At 37.8% G+C, this 18003-nt stretch overlaps 2 protein-coding genes across 13 annotated transcripts in view; one reads left to right on the top strand and one right to left on the bottom strand.

Annotated features, from left to right (window-relative positions):
• Positions 1-18003, top strand: part of LOC116179873 — a 42041-nt gene that overhangs the window by 22297 nt on the left and 1741 nt on the right. Inside the window, exons 1-2 of one of the 3 annotated variants that reach the window (XM_031499744.1) lie at positions 7194-7411; positions 13068-13165. In XM_031499744.1, the coding sequence (XP_031355604.1) occupies positions 13097-13165 (69 nt within the window). In that variant the 5' untranslated portion in view covers positions 7194-7411; positions 13068-13096. Of the gene's footprint in view, positions 1-7193; positions 7412-11857; positions 11877-13067; positions 13166-18003 lie in introns of those variants that run through there. The other 2 variants (XM_031499746.1, XM_031499745.1) reach the window with 2 other exon arrangements.
• On the bottom strand, positions 216-17672 carry LOC116179870 (glycoprotein 3-alpha-L-fucosyltransferase A-like). Of its 10 annotated transcripts, none has more exons than XM_031499742.1 (6): positions 5098-5231; positions 4626-4779; positions 3193-3368; positions 2997-3145; positions 2698-2936; positions 216-2647 (listed from the first exon to the last, which is right to left on the bottom strand). In XM_031499742.1, the coding sequence occupies exons 4-6, from the start codon at positions 3051-3053 to the stop codon at positions 1954-1956; spliced, it is 990 nt and encodes a 329-aa protein (XP_031355602.1). In that variant the 5' UTR covers positions 3054-3145; positions 3193-3368; positions 4626-4779; positions 5098-5231; the 3' UTR covers positions 216-1953. The 10 variants fall into 10 exon arrangements, with proteins under 10 accessions (XP_031355602.1, XP_031355594.1, XP_031355601.1 ...); XM_031499734.1 differs by having other exon boundaries at positions 2698-2952; positions 3195-3368; XM_031499741.1 differs by having other exon boundaries at positions 2698-2952; positions 2997-3142; positions 3195-3368.

Below are 18003 nucleotides of genomic sequence, written 5' to 3'. Positions count from 1 at the left end.
AGTCTTTCCAACCCGTCGGCAGCAGTCCAGTTTGGTACAATTAAATCGTCCATCATGTACGGAAAAAGTATTGAGTACTTTGTCTATTAAATAGTGGAACATCGCTGGAGCGTTGGTTAGCCCAAAGGGCATCCGTACGAATTCATAGGGTCCATCTGGTGTTTTAAATGCGGTTTCCTTTTCATGGGAAGTTGGTAATAATCAGATGTCTAAAGTAGTATAAAATTGTTTCCACCTAGACGATTTATTTAATCGTCGACAAGTGGAAGTGGGTATTTATTTTTTATAGTGACAGCGTCTAATTTTCTATAATCTTAATAATCTAATAATCATTCCATTTTCCCACAAATCATTGACGATACTTCGTAAAATTTTCTTTTCGGTGTCTGGCAGCGGATATGGGTGGTAGACTACGAGGTACTGCACCTTATTCCCATTGATATTGTATCCGTTTTTCCTAACGTCTTGTATGAACACTTGATAAGGGTAAGAATTTTGAAACACCTATCGAAAAATCAGTTCGGTTTTAGGGAGGAGAGATCCACTCTGGATGCTGTGAAGGAAGTCTTAAAGATGGAGCAGTGGGCACATTCGGGATCGTGAGGACAGAAATACTTCTGCTGCGGACGGCACTCAACTCTGCAAAATGGGATCGAATCGTAGATAAGTTTGGAACATGGGAACCCCCACATACCTGGAACAAATGGTCAAAAGTTACTTTTCACACAGTTCTCTACAACAGGGCAGGAGGGGGAACTGAAGATTACGTGCGGATTTCGCAGGGATCGGTGCTTGACCCCGCCCTGTGGAACATTTGTATATAACCCGGTCCTGCAACTATAAATGCCAATAGGTGCACGCGCAGTTGCATTTGCCGACGACTTGGCTCTGATTATAGTCGAGAAAATGACTCAAGCTGTGCATGAAATCCCGGAAAGCGCTTTAAAAAATGTGCACATGTGGGTGGATTGAGTAGAGTAGGGCTTAAACTAGCAGCTCACAACACAGATGCGGTTTTCTTAGCGCGGGCGACATAATCATGCGAATGGGAGACCACGAGATCAAACCAGCCGATAGTGCTAAATAACTAGGAATACTACTGGATAAAAAAGGTGGTTTTTTCGATACCTAGAGGCAGCTTTGATAAAAGCTGAAAAAGTTGCGGCAGTGCTTGCACGGGTAATGCCCAATCTGAAAGGACCAAAAAGTTTTATGTGAAGCCCAACCATGAGCACAGAGCACTGTCGTGTATGGCGTTCCAGTATGGTCTTGGCATCGTTCAGACAAAAGCTCCTGGCAGTACAACGAGAGTACGTCTTTGGATATTGAACGGGTACAGGTCAACGAGCGATGCTTCACGTAATGGCCGGCAGCATTCCTGGAGATCTTGTAGCTGAGGAGAGGTGACGCCTCTACGAAGGTGTGGATCCGACAGAAAATACAGACCAAGAATAAACGAAATCTGGGAGAGGTGGCAGAAGACAGAAAAAGGTGGATGGACATGGCGTTTGATTCCCGAGATCAAGGAATGGGCAGAAAGGAAAGGCAAAGAAATAAACTTCTACCTCTGGCAGATACTGCCCAGACACGGTTGCTATTCGTCACCCCTACACAGGATAGAAAAGGAACGAAAGCCTTTGTGCTGGTATTGCAATTGCAAAGAGGACACTCCCGAGTACACTCTGTTCAGATGTTTCGAATGGGATGGGGAACGGTTGGTAATGATGAAACCGATAAGAAATTGGGAGCAATATATAAAAAAATTCTACATCAGATGAAAGAACAATGCGAAAGGAAAAGGGAAAAAAACAGAAAATAAAAACTATATTACCATAGCTAACAACGGGCCCCGAACTAATGCTCACCCGATTCTGGGTTGCGGATGGAACTAATGGATGACAGGGGATGGTTAGGATAAACATACGCTACATCATTTTTTTAAATTTTCACACGTTACCCTCCACCATCTACCACAGCAGACCACTTGGGTTGACAACGTCCCTTGTCTAGAAATGATTCTAAACTTGTGTAAACTTTTACGTCTTTACTATTATAATGGAGCGCTTCGCATATCCTGCAGTAATGAACGGAGGCCGACTGAAAATAGCCGTGTTCGTTTAAAACCGAAAAAGATTTCTTCCACTGAAAATAAATTTTCAGCTCACTCGCTGTGTCGTTTAAATATCTGATGTAGTCGGCGAGGCTGCGTGGTGTTGCGAAATCGTTTACGTGTATGTAAGAGTCGGGAGGCAAAATCTTCTTGTAACTCTCTTTCGAGCCTCCCATCACTATCGGTATTGCATTCTTTTGGTAGGCGTTCCACCACACCTTTTCGGTAATGTACTCGTCGCAGTTGGAGTTCTCGAACGAGAGGTAAAATTTGTACTTGGAAAGCTTCGGACAGTCGAGATCGTAGTGTCCGGCGCACTTCAAATTACCGCAATCGCCGTACACGTCGATCTGCATGTGCTTCTGCAATTCGCGGACGTACTCCCAGCGACCACTCTGGCCGCCACAATTTGAGGCCATCAAGGCGACGAGAACGGTCTGGTTTTTGGATTGCTGCCAAGTCTCGTAGTTCCAGATGTTAACGGGTGTGTTCTTCGAGAGGGTGCGTCCGTAGGGCACGGGGATGTCCGAGTGCATTCTGTAACACAAGAAAATGAGGAGAGCGCAATTGAAGTGAGATGCGCGCACCTGTAACTCATGGACCAATTAAACACGCCATCGTAGTCTGTGATGCGGTTGTCTTTGGAATAGAGAAATGTGTGGTAAGGACTTTCATCTGTTAGGAAAGCCCAGATCTGTTTTTGTACTCGCTTGTTGTGAGGTAAATCGTGGAGATTTTTAATTCGATGCATGTGGAAGAGCACCAAGTCAGCTATGGGCAAATCATCGTCTTTGTAAGTTATTCTGCACTTGTTTACCGAACACGACTGGAATGGGTTTAACCTGGAGTAGGTATTAAACGCAACCAATACCGTTATAATGGTTACCTTTGCTTTGTGTACTGGTTGATGTGCCTCATTTCCAGGCTTTTGCCATGTTTCCATACTAAAATAGTGTATGGCGTGGAACGATTGGGAGTTTCCGGCAGTGGTTCTTGGAGAAATAATATTCGCCCTAGTTTCGACAAGCTGTTCTTCTAGAAATAAACTTGGAGTTCACATAGTGGGAACGTTTGGTACTCACACCTCTTTTAGGGTGAGATTTCTCCAATTTCGGTACAGGGCGTTGTGCGTGTGGTTCACATCCTCTTGTAGGATAACGATATGTTCGGTGTATTTCATTTGTAAGTAAGGGGTGACGATGAGCAGTGCTAAAATCGCCATTACCACTGAACGTATTTTGATCATGCTCTCCTCCGCCTGAAACAGAAATTGGATTACGAATTTTGAGACTTCTTACAAAATAACTAGTGTGGAAAATAACTGATAATATAGTTAGGGGGTTAATAATCAAAATATTTTAATCTGAGGATTGCATAGGTGGAAGGGAGTGCGATTTATGCTGATTGACTTAAGACTCGTTTCGCGTTTATCCCTAGGGATAAAACCAACAAGGGTTCTTTTATGTGGTCACACCCCGATGTCGTTATAAGGATCTATGCATTTGAAAACAAAGTTATAAAAAACATACATTTAGATTATTCTGACAGCTTTAGTGTATTTGCATTATTTTCTCCCCTACCCAGACGTATTCTTTGTGCAATTTTATTGGAAATAAGGGGTGAAATCTCTTAATGGCATTAATTCACACAATATTTTTATTTTATACAGAGGGGATCTGTACGACTTTATATTGCTAAAAAAATAGATGTGGCTCTCGGGACACTGAGCTGAATTACGTTTTCTTCGTTTGGATTATGTGCAGCTTCTTCGTTTAATCTTGGATGCTACATAAATATATTCAGAGGTCTCCTTGTTGGTTCTTGGATACCGTTATTAGGCGGCAGAGCAAAGCTTTATAGGGGAGTTGATGGTGTCCCTCTGTTCGTCTGTCCGTCCGTGAGCGCGATATCTGCCAAACGCTTGGATCGATTTGGTTCAAACTTTGCACAGTTGACCTATATGTCACATGTAACAAGCCTATTGAAAATGGGTCAAATCCCATGACCCCGTCGTTTTTTTAGATTCGCTTTAGGGGTTTTGTAACAATTCAAGCACCAATTACGTTTAAAGGGGGTGCTGTATTATATTATATTATATTATATTATATTATTATCCCTCTCTTGTTTTGGGCCCTCAACAGGCATGCGCCCAATTACAGAGTGACCCGCATAATGCTATTTAGAGGTGCCTCTGCAGAAGGTCTTAAGTTGGTCTACTACTCCGATATTTACCTTACGAATTAGGAAAACTGCAGGAAAACCTAATTCGGAGTAGCCGGTAGAATGCTCGGAGCTGGTCTAAGGTAATTTCCATCTCCGCCACAGATGAAAAATTCACCTCAACCCAGGTTCGAACACCCAACCTTCGGATTCATAACCCAATGATCTACCACTGAGCCATGAATCCAATTTTTCGCTTGAATTTTTTTACCTTTTGGAAGTTTCGGATAGATACATCTTCAATTGGAAACCCAGTTTTACCATTTCGGATTTGTAACTGTGTGTAGGTACATACCTATGATTTATTCGAGATTCTTCTTGTAACACGTCATTTTGTAATGCCTTTTCCAATAATGCATGTTGTGGGATTTCCTATGCTATGCTTCCCTTAATTACATGAGCCTGAACTCCAGAAAGGTCTATTTCCCCTCAAGATTCAACTTATTTTCCTGCGGTAACATATATAGAAATCAAGCTTAAGCTGGGATACTATAAAACCTGATTGTTTCATTCAATTGTGATTGTGACTCAATGGCCCGTATGAATAAAAGTAAGCAAATGCTTATACTTGAAAAATTCAAAGTAAATACTCGTAACTTCCCCTTCATACTGGTCTGTTTAGCATGGTTTAGCCGCGCTGCACTGCGTCCTGTCCTTCTGCTTAGAAGCACTGCTAAGTCGCCAAGTGCGAAGGAGCACTTACGAGTACTTACTTTGAATTTTGCAAGTATAAGCATTTGCTTACTTTTATTCATACGGGCCATTACCTGTCTTTCACGAAATTCAACTGCATAGCTAAACTTGGAATTGTTGGATTTCTGCACAAATAAATGCCCGAGCACTTCCACGATTGAACGGACTAGAAACGTTCAACAATACCGCATTGTTTTAAATGATAGGTACTTAAAAGTAGGTAATAGTGCCAATTAAAAAATTACGACAGTTTTTACCGAGCAGGACTAACGTTATAGCGAAACTAACGTGATTAAAACAAATCTGTTATAAGTTTGTAAGTATAGTTAATCTCTCGTTTCAAAAGGTTAAGAAAAAAGGGCGGGTCCCAGTAAAAAAATAACAAAAAAGCACGGATCCCATTTCGAAAAATATCAAAGAAAAGCCAGAACCTATTTAAAAAATTAACAAAAAAGAGCAGGTCCCATTAAAAGAAAATAACAAAATAGGGCAGGACCCATTTAAAAAAATAACAAAAAAGGCCAGGTCCCTTCTAAAAATTACAAATAAAGGACATGTCTTATTAAACAAAATGTATATGTCCCACTTAAATAAAAAGAGCAGATCCCATTTAAAAAATGCAGGTCCTACATATTTAAAAAAATAACAAAAAAGCGGGTTCCGTTAAAAAAAATAAAATAAAAAATGGCAGATCACATGTCAAAAAAAGGGCAGGTCCTCTTGCAAAAAATTCATCATTTCAGAATAATAAAAAAAACATTCCGATGATAAAGGCAGCATTCCGGAATAATAAAATAAACATTTCCAACAAAAGTATGTTTCCCTCTTTCGCAATTTCAGATTTTCCTGGGAGATCGGCGCGATTTTTAAGCGGAGTGTCGTTAAACATGAAAACAGTTCGATAAGGCAGTTTAATTATACCAGGGGTGCGCGGGGGTGCGCTACCCGTACATAAGAGACTTCATACGCGACATTCAAGAAAGAGGGTGGAAAATCAGAGCAGTCTACCGGGTTACTGTCACGGTTCAATAATGGGCTATATGAAATTGTATAGTGTTTAATTAAGGGTTGTAGACTATCCCTCATCCCTTTATCCCTATCTTTTACATATATCTTGTATTAGAATCTGTTTTGGCCTCCAAACTTTCGCGTATGGTTTATTCATGGGTCCATTTCGAGTGTAACCATATCCCGTTAATTTTTTGCCACATAAAATATAGCAGATCAGTCAGGCCAGCGACTAAGCCCGTTTGGATTAGTGTACCTAATGATAAATAAACAATTAAAATTAATACATTTAAAAAAACAAGTCGAAAAACACTAATTTTAAACACGGTTCCATAGAATATTCTACAGCGAAATACTACGACAGTTCATCAATTACTACAAACAGTGGCTACGTTTTTTTTTATTGCGGCAATAAATACCAAACTTGACTAATTGTGCAAAATGGGGAAAATTCGGGGAATTTTCCTAATTTAAATATTTATAACTCATAATTTATTGCTAGACGTATAATAAAAATTGCATTGTTCAATATCCACAAGTAATAATTATCTTCTTAACTCAAACCCATCTCGAGGTCTCCCGACGTATAAATTAATATTATAAAATAAATAAAAAGAAAAAATCTTCCCTTGTTAAGGACGTTAAGTAAACAAACGACCAAAAAATTAATAACTAGGAGAGATCGCCGCCTTAAAATTTATTTGCATTACGTTCACGAGTCGTTTGGAAAGGATAAAGAGGGACGGAGGTGGTGCAGGTAGAAGGAAAACCAAAGGAAGTAATTGTTTGTTTACACGACCGTTTGGCAGGTCCATGGCACGGAATGTTCAGGTTCAAGAGCGAGATGAAAGATAAGACCACTTAACAAGGAGAGCGAGAGGGGCTGACGCAGATGAAAGATGCTTGTTAGCATTTTAAATTAACAGCGGCGCGCGAAAATTTGAATTTTCAAATTGCGCGCCAAATATTCCTGCCATTCAATCAGTAATGGCCCTCGATTTTTTAATTGACGCAAACCGAAGAAAATTGAGTTTGCAACCCCTGTCAACGGTATAATACGCTAAGAAGTGCACGTTGCGGGTGTAATCGACGAACGGCACTGCTGCCAGATGGGCCAGAACTAGACCCCCGTACCGAAAGAGAGGAACGGCTAGAGAAGAAGCTGGTTTAGTCAACTGTTTGTAGCGGTAATCACATTGCATGGCCACCTACGACAGTAAGTGCACACTTGAATAGTTACGCGTTTTCCCCCGCCGATTAAAGTGTTTAATTGTTAGCGGACCAGTGCGTAATTACAGATTGGGTGAAATATGACAATTAGTGCTCTAGAAAAGTGGGAAACTTTATGATCCCGGACCAGCAGCCGGCTTATCGGAAAAGGTAAATCTCCTGTTGTTATTTGAATAAATTTCTTAGGCGGTGCCTTTTTTGGGTACCGCATTTTTTAATTTTTTGTTTTATACCTACCCGTTTAGTACTGCTACAGTTTGAAAAGCGAGAAAACGATCCCGGCCCCGCGTTCTTTTGTTTTGTCTTTAATAAATTTATAGAACAAGTCACGCCTGGTGTTGAGTTCAATTTTAAAAGTTATTTATAACGAGATCGAGTAGGTGACTAAGCAGGTAATAAATAGCAGTTTAACACTTCATTCAACTAATGTAATTTAGTCCTATACATTCTTCATTACTATTTTCTGCTTTAATAAATTACTGGGAACGTATGGTATTTTTAAAAGGCGATGTAGCGATTTAGTAGCTGTCATCTGAAGCCTGTTGAAATTTATTTCGTGGTCGACGAGGTACGTTAATTGGCCTCGTGGAAGTGTTACGGACAAATATGGAATTATCTCCATTTGGTTTTGCATTTCCACCCTTTCACAAGTGCTCGAAGCTGGACATATTCAATTCTTGGGCACAGAATAACGGTTTGGATCAAAGATAAGGAGTTGGATCTCTTGGTTCACATACAGTTTAAGATAACGGAGGTTAAAAGTCACTCGTGAACATTAGAGTTACTACAGTTGGTCGTTTTTCCATCAAAGTACGTTGGACCTGGATTTGATGAGAATTTGAGTTTTATCAAAATTAAAGATTCCGACTTTGGTGTCTAGGTAAAGCGGATTTCTCACCTAACCCTCTAAACGAAATTTGGGAAGATATGGACATTTTTCAAGCAAGTTGATCCCTTACGTGAATAAGATACACGGTTTTGATGGGAATAAAAGATGGGATTCGTCCCAGAGTTATTGAAAACCACCATGATCAATACAAACACCGGCAGGGATTCATAAAATTTCTATATTAAAACAATGCTCATATAGATCTTTTACTACTTCTTTTAGAAAGTTTAATTAATTAATAAAAGATTTACGGAACAGACACTCGTGAGAACTGAGAACTAGATTGATTGTGCCCTAAAATCACTCCTCGGCTGCTACTACAGCGGTAAAGAAGGAAAATCTATTATGATTTATGATCGACAAGAAGTGATGGTCTCATATTTCATTCTTTTGAATTACTTCGCGTAACGGCTGTCAATATTTTGCCCTATAAAAGTCATTGTTATTGCCAAAGGTTCAGATGCAAGATGCAAGTCAAGTAAAAATAATATCCATTGTAGTTTTCATAAGTTAGACTAAACAAACACATGCACTGCAATAAATAAATCCCGCTCTAGTCCAACAGAGACGATCCATGTTGAGGGTGTCCTGCCCTATGGCTTGAGTGACGTAGAGGGGTTGAATGACTCTAGTCATGGAGGGCCCGAATTTGAGGACTAGGTACGCGTGGACCCTGTCCACCCTGCTATCGTAATCCAGAATCCAGAACATAGCAGAATGGAATTAACGGACTTGGCTAGGCTTTTACGTATAGCCCTTCCGATTTAAAAATCCTAATTCGAAGATATGTGGTACCTACGAGACTCATCCGGCTTCAGTTGGTCTACCCTACTTATTGGCGAAAGTCATTTCATAATTATTCAGCTGAAGCCGGACGGGGCTGACCAATTTTGAGCTCCAAATGCAGCGCTGGAACTTTTTTTAGATTTTAAAAAACCCCCAGATACCAAATCAGAATATTTTTCGTACCCTTCTTTAGGGGGCACTCTTTTTGAGGTAGGATTTTTAACCAAAAAAAGGAACATGTCCAAAAACCTAGGTAAATACGAGCCTTCTAATCGAGCTTCTAATGTAAAATTCGATTGCAAGTAACTTCTGTTTTTTATTTTTTTATGATTTGTAATCGAATTTTACATTAAATTACGTGTTTTATGTATTGCACCGTTTTCGAGTTAAACAAGTTGACGTTTTTACAGAAAAATTTTCGGTATTTCAAAAAATAAGTGCGATGTTACAAAAGAACTAAATAATTGTGCTATTTTCAAGTGCAAGCGCAATAATACAGGCCATTTGTGCTCAAACGGGCATCTAGCGGGAAAGTTGTGGGGTAGTTTTGATTTCTTTGATTCTATATGTTTTTTGGGGTGCTGAATCCGAATCTGAGGTTTGCCAACAAAATTTCATGACGCAACATTGAAAAAAATACAAAAGAAGTTGAAAAAGATATTTTTTGGCAGTTTTGTGCTTACAACTTGAAAACTATCAATTTTTAGAAAATAACCTTCCTATTCAAAATGAAAGTACTTAAAATTTCCTAAAGACCCCACTATTTAGTTTTTTTCCTCGATGAACCGTTCGGGCTCGAGCGCCAGTTGAAAATTGGCGTATTTCGGCTGTATCCGCAAATACTCATCATTTATTATTATTTTATTATTATTCTGTGCAAATATAAATCCGTACTTTTCATTGTCTACCGGTCTCCTCAAAAGATTTTATAACTGTTCCGTCTGGTATAAAACTCTCCCACTCCTTCACAGATGAGCCAAGGCCCATTACGTCCCCGTGTACCTACGTTTGCAGTCTCGAGGCCCTCCTCCCATACACATTCAATTCCAAGACGAGAATACTGTTGTACGAAATGCAATTGAATGAAGGATCTGGGAAAACCGAAAAACTTAAAGGGAACTGGGACGAAAAGGAAATATGTTGGAGTGAAATGTTTAAAAATCCATCACTCGGAATCGATGCTGTCACCTCATGGCGATTCGCAAAAAACAGACTGGCCGACATGATTTTTCTTAACAAAATTGGTGTAACTACAGATAAAAACTGTTTATGGTGCAACGAGGACGGTACAGCATGGCACTTAATAGTAGAGTGTAATTTAACAGATGAACTGTGGAAACAAGTCAAAACACTAGTGTGCAAATTATTAAATAGACAATCAGCAATGCCAAGTGATATGTATAGACTTTTCAAAAACAGAAACAACAATCCAGAATTTAATTTAGCAAACTTTTTGATAGTGTTAGCCATAAGTACTATATACAAACAATATATAGTTTACACAAAAAACAATGTGGTTCCGCGATATTTAAAAAATTATAAAACGCGATTAAAAAACAGAATCCTAACCGAGTACCGATGGCATCTAACAGATGGTGATGTAAACATTTTTGTCTTGAAGTGGTGCGCGGGTGGTGTTTTGTGCAATTTGGGCGAGGACAGAGAGCTCTGTGTAGCGGAGGACATAGACTGATTTATATAGGATAATCAAAATACTTATGCAACAAATTTTGGTTTTTATGTACTCGTATGTAGGCAAAGGTATCTGTAAGTAGTTGGAAAATGTACAGTTTTTAATAAATAATAATAATAATAATAATAATAACATACACAAGCGCACAAAGTTACACAGATGGACGGACGGACAGTCCAAAATCATGAACTCGCTTTTTGTCGCTGGTTAACAAGTAAACAGAAAAGAAATAAATCGGGTTCAGTTGTTAGCAGACAAATTTTAGCTGGGGTAACCTGCTTTACCCCACTCCGAGGAGTAAGTGATTCTTCAGAACACCGGAGCAAGAGGGATAATGCCGTTGAATAGGAAATCAATATGCCCCTTTTGCCATTTGAATTTTTTGAATTAATAATGACCACACCGCCACTTTCCCAAATTCAACAATAATTATCCAAACATGCTACGGTAGGGTTTTGTGATTTCTTTATCTGGTTTGGAAGAGAGTGGGAATAATTTTAGATAGCACAGTATAAGTATTATATATTATAAATAATATAATAATATGATATACTGTTGTTCGTTAGAAATTAACTTTTCATACAATTCTGGACTACAATAAACACCTTGAACGTTATGAAAATGAGAAAAAACCACCCTTACATATAAAATTCAAATACTATTAGGTAAATGCAAGGAATTCACTTATTGACAACGCTTAATATTAATTTAGGGTTTTAGTGCGAAAAAACTATGTTTTGTGGAGACAGCCGAAATACGCCAATTTTCAACTGGCGTTTGAGCCCGAACGGTTTATCGAGGAAAAGTGTTGCAGGTTGGTAATTGTTACTAATTAAAGCTGAAAACGTACAGGCCCAGCTGTCTACCTGAACGAATTTGCATTTTTCGAAAATACCTACACTCAAAAATCTAATCGTCGACCGAAGAAGAATGATTGGCGCTTGACAAACAGTTAGCTCGCCTAACATTACGTAAGACTTTTTCTCTACGTGTCGGAATGCTTCCTGTAATGCAATTAAGGCCGCAGCTGAAGTCGTTTTGTAGAAAAACAATGAAACGCGGGAATGGCATTCGAAAATAACCCCCCACACATGCCTGACAGTTCTTGAATTGATTACTTCCTTCTGTCACACTCATCAAATTTTTTCCTCTCGCGTTGTCGCACTTAATTTTTTGATACACATAAAACAGTTTAGTTTCAAATGGTCCGTGTGAACAGCTATAGTTAGTTACTTTCTATTTACTGTGTAAGTGTGTGTTAATGTATGCATGTTATACAATTACTCTTGAGTAATAAATTAGGAGCGAACGTTGTTTCATTAAAAGGGGTCTTTCGAAATTTACACAAGAAACAAAACTTAAAATTGGTTTATACTAATGCTTTGTCATTCAGAGGTACCTATTGTTGCAAAATGCGTGGGGAATTTGTTGGAGACACAGCTTAAAAATTTAATATGAGCCCCATCCGTTATTACCATTGCGCTGACTGTAGTTACAGAGACTTTCTTTAGGAAAAACAGTTGATGACAGAACTAAAGCTAATAGATTTTCACTTTTCTCACTTTGACTGCCGGACCTGCTGGATAATAAAAATAAGGGAAGATTAACAAACTCTGCTGCGATGAATTTGACTGTGTAGGTACTAGAGTGCTAAGAAATTATACAATTTGTCTCATGTAACAAAGCCTCTTGAGAAATACCCCAAGATCTCCCATGAAAGCTTTTCGGTCAGCCTGTAACAAATCATCGTTTTTTATGACAGAAGCCTGGATTCAGATGCTTCAATTGTAAGAGAAATGTGCCAATTTTCCACTGATTGCTTTAGAAACCCTTGAACAGATATTAGCAAAATCAAAACTCTCACGGAAAGTGATTTTTATTCGTTTCTTGTTTGAGTTTATATGAATCTTTGTACTAGTAGGTACTAAACTGAAAGTAATGTGATAGAGAATGGAAGGTATGTCTTGAAACATCATCAATTGGCATTTCTGATCATTGTGCAATAACAAAAGCGTTTCCTTACCTAGACTTTTCTTAAAAGTTTACCTTGCACACCGCACCTCACTCACCCAAGAACTGTAACTCTTAATCAGCCTGTCTTTTATGCACTAACAATCTGTTAAGACAATTAGCATGTAACGTGTTGCAATTAGACGAATTACACCTGTAAAGTTGATTGTATTAAAACAAAAATCGCATCAAGTTCACCTTTCGGTTGTAGCGTTAGAATGGCAGGAAGAGAGCACTACATGGTGGTAACTTGCTTAATTATCTCTTCGTGATTTTTTTGCATTTAACGAGCATTACAATAATTATTTCTAAATTTAACCGTTTATTTAACCGAAAAGCGAAGGAAATCGACAATTGGTCTTGAACTCAATATTTTATACCTCTACCTGAGGCATCAGGTCGTTAACGCATTGTTTTCTCTTTTGCAGTTTTGCAGAGATGCTGAGCGAGAAGACTGATGTCGCGTCGTTTGCCCTCATCGCAGAGACCACCCTCATATCAACCCGCTAGAGATAATCACTACCAGGTAATGTACTAATCCCCAGCGTGAAAGTAGGCATATTCGTTAATGCTCTATTTCGTTCTGTATGTTAATTTGCCTGTCTAACTTATTCACGTAGCGAAAAACACTATTTCAATGGCACTATTGATAAAATTGCATCATATACGGATATTTGTGGTAACTACTTTCAAAATGCATTGACCGGTAACTATTTATTTGCGTTGCAAAATCTCACAATTGTCATTATCAGGTAAATCGAATAATTTTCGGTACCTGGCCATCGTTAAAAGAAGAGGTCTACTACCTTGAGTATTTAATTGTATACTTTTGTTCGAAAAGCAATTACTATTACTGTTGAAGGTTGATGCAGCACCTTTGTCATTCGACGTCTTTAGTGTAAGCTTTCCCGCACTAGTTATTCACATTTTCATTAGTCGAGAGGAATTTTTGGATAGAATTAAGTTGAATAGCCACTCCAAAACTTGTAATGGCTCTTGAGCTGCTGCTAGAGTATAACTTCTCTTATATGCGGGGTCCCTAGGCATACTAGCTATACAGAGTGGCCCAACGAGAAGTATACAGAGGGCTTTTAGGGTATTAAATTTAGAAATTTCGAAAAATCCTCGAACACGTCAATTTTGTACTCGAGGGGGACAACTTTTGGAATACAAATCACGAACCCAAGTCTTCACCCCTCTACGTAGGGAGCTTAACCCCTAAAATTTTAAATGGAATCCTATGGCAAATGGCACATTATTTGAAAGCCCATTTAATCGTGATTACTAATCTGCTTTGGTTTTTAAATTCTATTGATTCGTTTCGGAGATATTCGCATTTGAAATGGTTTTTTCCCCTGATTTAAGTCCTTTAGATTGCTTCTTGTGGGGATATTTAAAGAATAAAGTTTATGCTACTCCGCCCGGAGGGTTGCGAGCACGTATAACCATAGTGTAAGAATAGAATACACTATGGTATAACTCAACAATTTCCAGCGATTACCCCTGAAATCTTGCAACATGTACGGCGCAGTGTTTTGAAGCAAATCTTTATTATTGCATGGAAGCAGGCGGAAGGCAATTCGAGCATTTATTAAAATAAATGTTGTGTGTTTAAAGTTATTTGTTATTTTTTGCACAATTTAAACCTTTTTTAATACAAGGTGACTTAGATCGCATTTGTTTTGGTTTTTTTTAGAAAAAAACCATTTCAAATGCAAATATCTCCGAAACGAATCAATAGAATTTAAAAAGCAAAGCAGACTAATAATCACGATTAAATTGGCTTTCAAATAACGTGCAATTTGCCATAGGATTCCATTTAAAATTCTAGGGGTTAAGCTCCCTACGTAGAGGGGTGAAGACTTGGGTTCGTGATTTGTATTCCAAAAGTTGTCCCCCTCGAATACAAAATTGACGTGTTCGAGGATTTTTCGAAATTTCTAAATTTAATAACCTAAAAGCCCTCTGTATACTTCTCGTTGGGCCACTCTGTATAGTCCAGGGAATAGAGGGTTTTAACTTGCAAAATGAGAAGTAGTAGTTTCTTTTGCATGTCATAGACAGTCATCTGGTGGTTAAGCGAATCTAAGTTTTCGACCTTCCACCCTTTGTGCTTCCCCCGTACCACCCCCAAAACCCTTGAAATTTGGATGGTTTCTTAGTTTTTCAATCATATCTTTTTATAGGTTCACTTTACAAACAAATATTGTTATCATAAATTGTAGACCATAGAATTCTACACAATGATATACATTACTTTTTTTGTGAAATGTTTAATAAAAAAGATATAGAGCTTCAAAGTTGCTTATATTTTGAAGAATTCTGAAATTTCTATGTAGATGTTTTAACCAAAATTTAATCTTTATCTCTATAATTAAGAGTTTTATGAGAAAATATCTTGAATTTATCGTGATATAAATCTCCCTACCCTGCACCTTTACCAAAGGGGATGCATAATATCTCAACTTTCAAACCTTGCTATTGGGGATATTTGAATCACTGTGACATTGTAGCGCTTTCTAATAAAAAATAAAAAACATTGTCTCACTTCAGTTCAGCTTCTCTCCCCCCCCCCCCTCCCCCCGGAAGGAATGAATATTTCAACCCCTTATGGCGATTGATGTTAGTCAGAGAGTAAGTATACTTAACGCTTATTACTTATATTTTCTAATATTCTAGATCATGTTTAACCCTTTCCACCCCCAACTGAAATGAGTGGTTTAATCCTCGGTTGTTGATTGCTCGATCAAACTTAGATAATGACATTTCCGAATACACATTGCAAATAAAAAATGTTTACTATTCATGTTCATATAAAATAATGATTTGTATGTTGTGTTCGAAACTACTATAGGGGATTGAAGTAATCAACCCTTTTTGTAAGAGATGAAAGGGGTTAAAATGAAGTAAGACCACTTTTCTTTTTGATAATTGTATTCGAAAGCGCCATAATCACACAGTGATTCAAATACCTACTACGACCAAGGTGTTGAAGCGCTATCATCCCCTTTGATAGGGGTGCAGGGTACCGAAATTAATAGCACCATTGCTTCATAATCGAGTTATTTTCTCATATAAATCTTATGATTATAGAGATAACATACAATTTCGTTAAAATATGAACATACTTAGAAATTTCGGTAACTTCAAAATAAAAACAATTTTGAAACTCTGTATCTTTTGAAATAAAAAATTTACAAAAAAAAAAGTATATGACAAATTTATGTAAAATTTAATGTTCTACAATTTCTAATAACAATATTTTTGTGTAAAGTGAACCTATAAAAAGATATGATTGAAAAACTAAAAAACCAACCAAATTTCTTTGGTTTTAGGGGTGGTACGAGGGAAGCACAAGGGGTGGGAGGTCGAAAACTTGGATTCTTAACCACCAGATATTCCTACATGACATGCAAAAAAAATTGTAACTACTTCTCGTTTTGCAGGAAATGGTCCATTTTCAGTCTCTATTCCCCGGACTAATACCAATACCATGAGGATATCCGAGAGAGTATTAGTTCATAGGCCAAATATTCTAGTGCTTCCAGTTAAATTGAAGCCACTTTTACTTTCCACTTCTACTATCAGTCAGATCTTGTCGGAGGCTATCACATTCCTACAATCACATAAATTTGCCATATTGGTGGATTTCGCTAAAACCCTCCACAAAATAGTACCCAGTTTCTATTGGCGACACAAGAGAGAGAGGCTTTAAAAAAGCTTTAAACTGAAATGGAAGAAAAATTGTTAATTTCGTCCATAGGAAAGCATACAAAATTCCGTCACGCATTGACAAGATCTTTTCGACGACACCACACACCAGATTGAAAATAATCGGACCAAAACTGTAGAAGAAGATAAGAAAAAACTGAAAAATCACCACTTCAATAAACCACGCTCGGAGATGGCGCCCAGACATTAGTATGTAGCGAAACTTTAGCGCATTTTTAAAATGAAAGAAGAAAAAATGTGCTATTATTTGCGTGTTGGCCGTCCGCCTGTCCGGACCCCACACCCCACTTCTACGGTTTTGAACTACTTTTAGGAGTCCTAGAATCCCGAATTTTTTTGCAATAGGTAGCCCACCTCGAAGATGTGCTAGATGGTCTTCAAATTTTGTTGTCTTAAGGAAGGGCTCCTCCATGAATTATTCACTGAGGTGCTGTTTCTGAAAGTGAAACATGGTACTCCTAAGCCGAGTCCTAATCGTATAAGAATCTGAAGCTAGAAAGAACACTATTGTAGAACCCCCTCTGGACGAAGTTGCCATCCCCCAAAGTATCAAATAGATTTATTTTGTAGATTAAAGCCTTAATTCAGAAGATCTAATCTACACCAATTCACTTTTACAATTAGCCTATCATAAATTAATAAAAATTATCATTTTACGATTGAGTATTATGCGACGTGTGGCTAGAGGAACAGTACAAAAGTGGCAGAACTCTACAAAACTGGAATGGTTTTAAACAGCATCGTAATACCTAGCGATAATTAAAAGTTTACTACTGAGCTATGAACATAAAGCAAGTCAATAAAATGATTCCTTAATTTTACGACATTTAACAATCCTGTCCTATTTAGTACCTACTGGGATACTCTTTGTGCTTCGCCTTTTTAAATGTTTAAATGCCATTTATCAATTTTCTGTTACTCAATCTTATTTTATGTATGTATATCTTACTCATGTACTTAATCACTGATTTGATACAATGTAGCCTATACAAATAGGTGTATCCAATTAGTGAGCAAGTAAATGAGGAATTGACTAATGGAATTTAAACATCGATTTAAACATTTAAAAAGTTTCGCATTTCCTTTCCAATTACTAAAAGAAGGTCTCTGTGAATACCCAATACTAATGCAGCTTTAAATAGGTATATAAGTACTTACCTACCTTCTCATCGATCACCCTCTTCTATTTAGCTGCGGACTAGTGCAAGAAACTTGAGTAATGAGTATTGCTGTAGTTAGCACAGATACCACTCGCAAACTATTACCGATAACGTTAATGTACCTACTGACAAATAAGCCGCCCGTTATTATGTGTAATTAGACAAATAGCAAAGATAATAGCGCGGTCACCATTATTTATGAAATCTTCCCATTATTATTATTATTATTAAATCAGTAAATTATGATCTTTGTTGCAATTTTGACTATATGTAGGTATTTTTTGTTACTTTGACATACTTAGCGCATGTGCGATTTTGCATATGTGTACCAAATTTGGTTCCAATCGTCGAGATTTTGTTTGATTCGGATTCCTGATACTTCAAACGTGTCTTTCCGTAAAAAAAGTGGGGGCAAAGTGGCATTACAACATCATATAAATAGTAATGTAATACAGGGATATTTATTAAGAAG

The sequence above is a fragment of the Photinus pyralis genome, unplaced genomic scaffold, assembly GCF_008802855.1.
Source record: "Photinus pyralis isolate 1611_PpyrPB1 unplaced genomic scaffold, Ppyr1.3 Ppyr1.4_LG8, whole genome shotgun sequence".
Classification (NCBI taxonomy): Eukaryota; Metazoa; Arthropoda; class Insecta; order Coleoptera; family Lampyridae; genus Photinus; species Photinus pyralis.
Note: the sequence above shows the minus strand (reverse complement) of the source record. Positions and strands in the feature narration are given on the sequence as shown.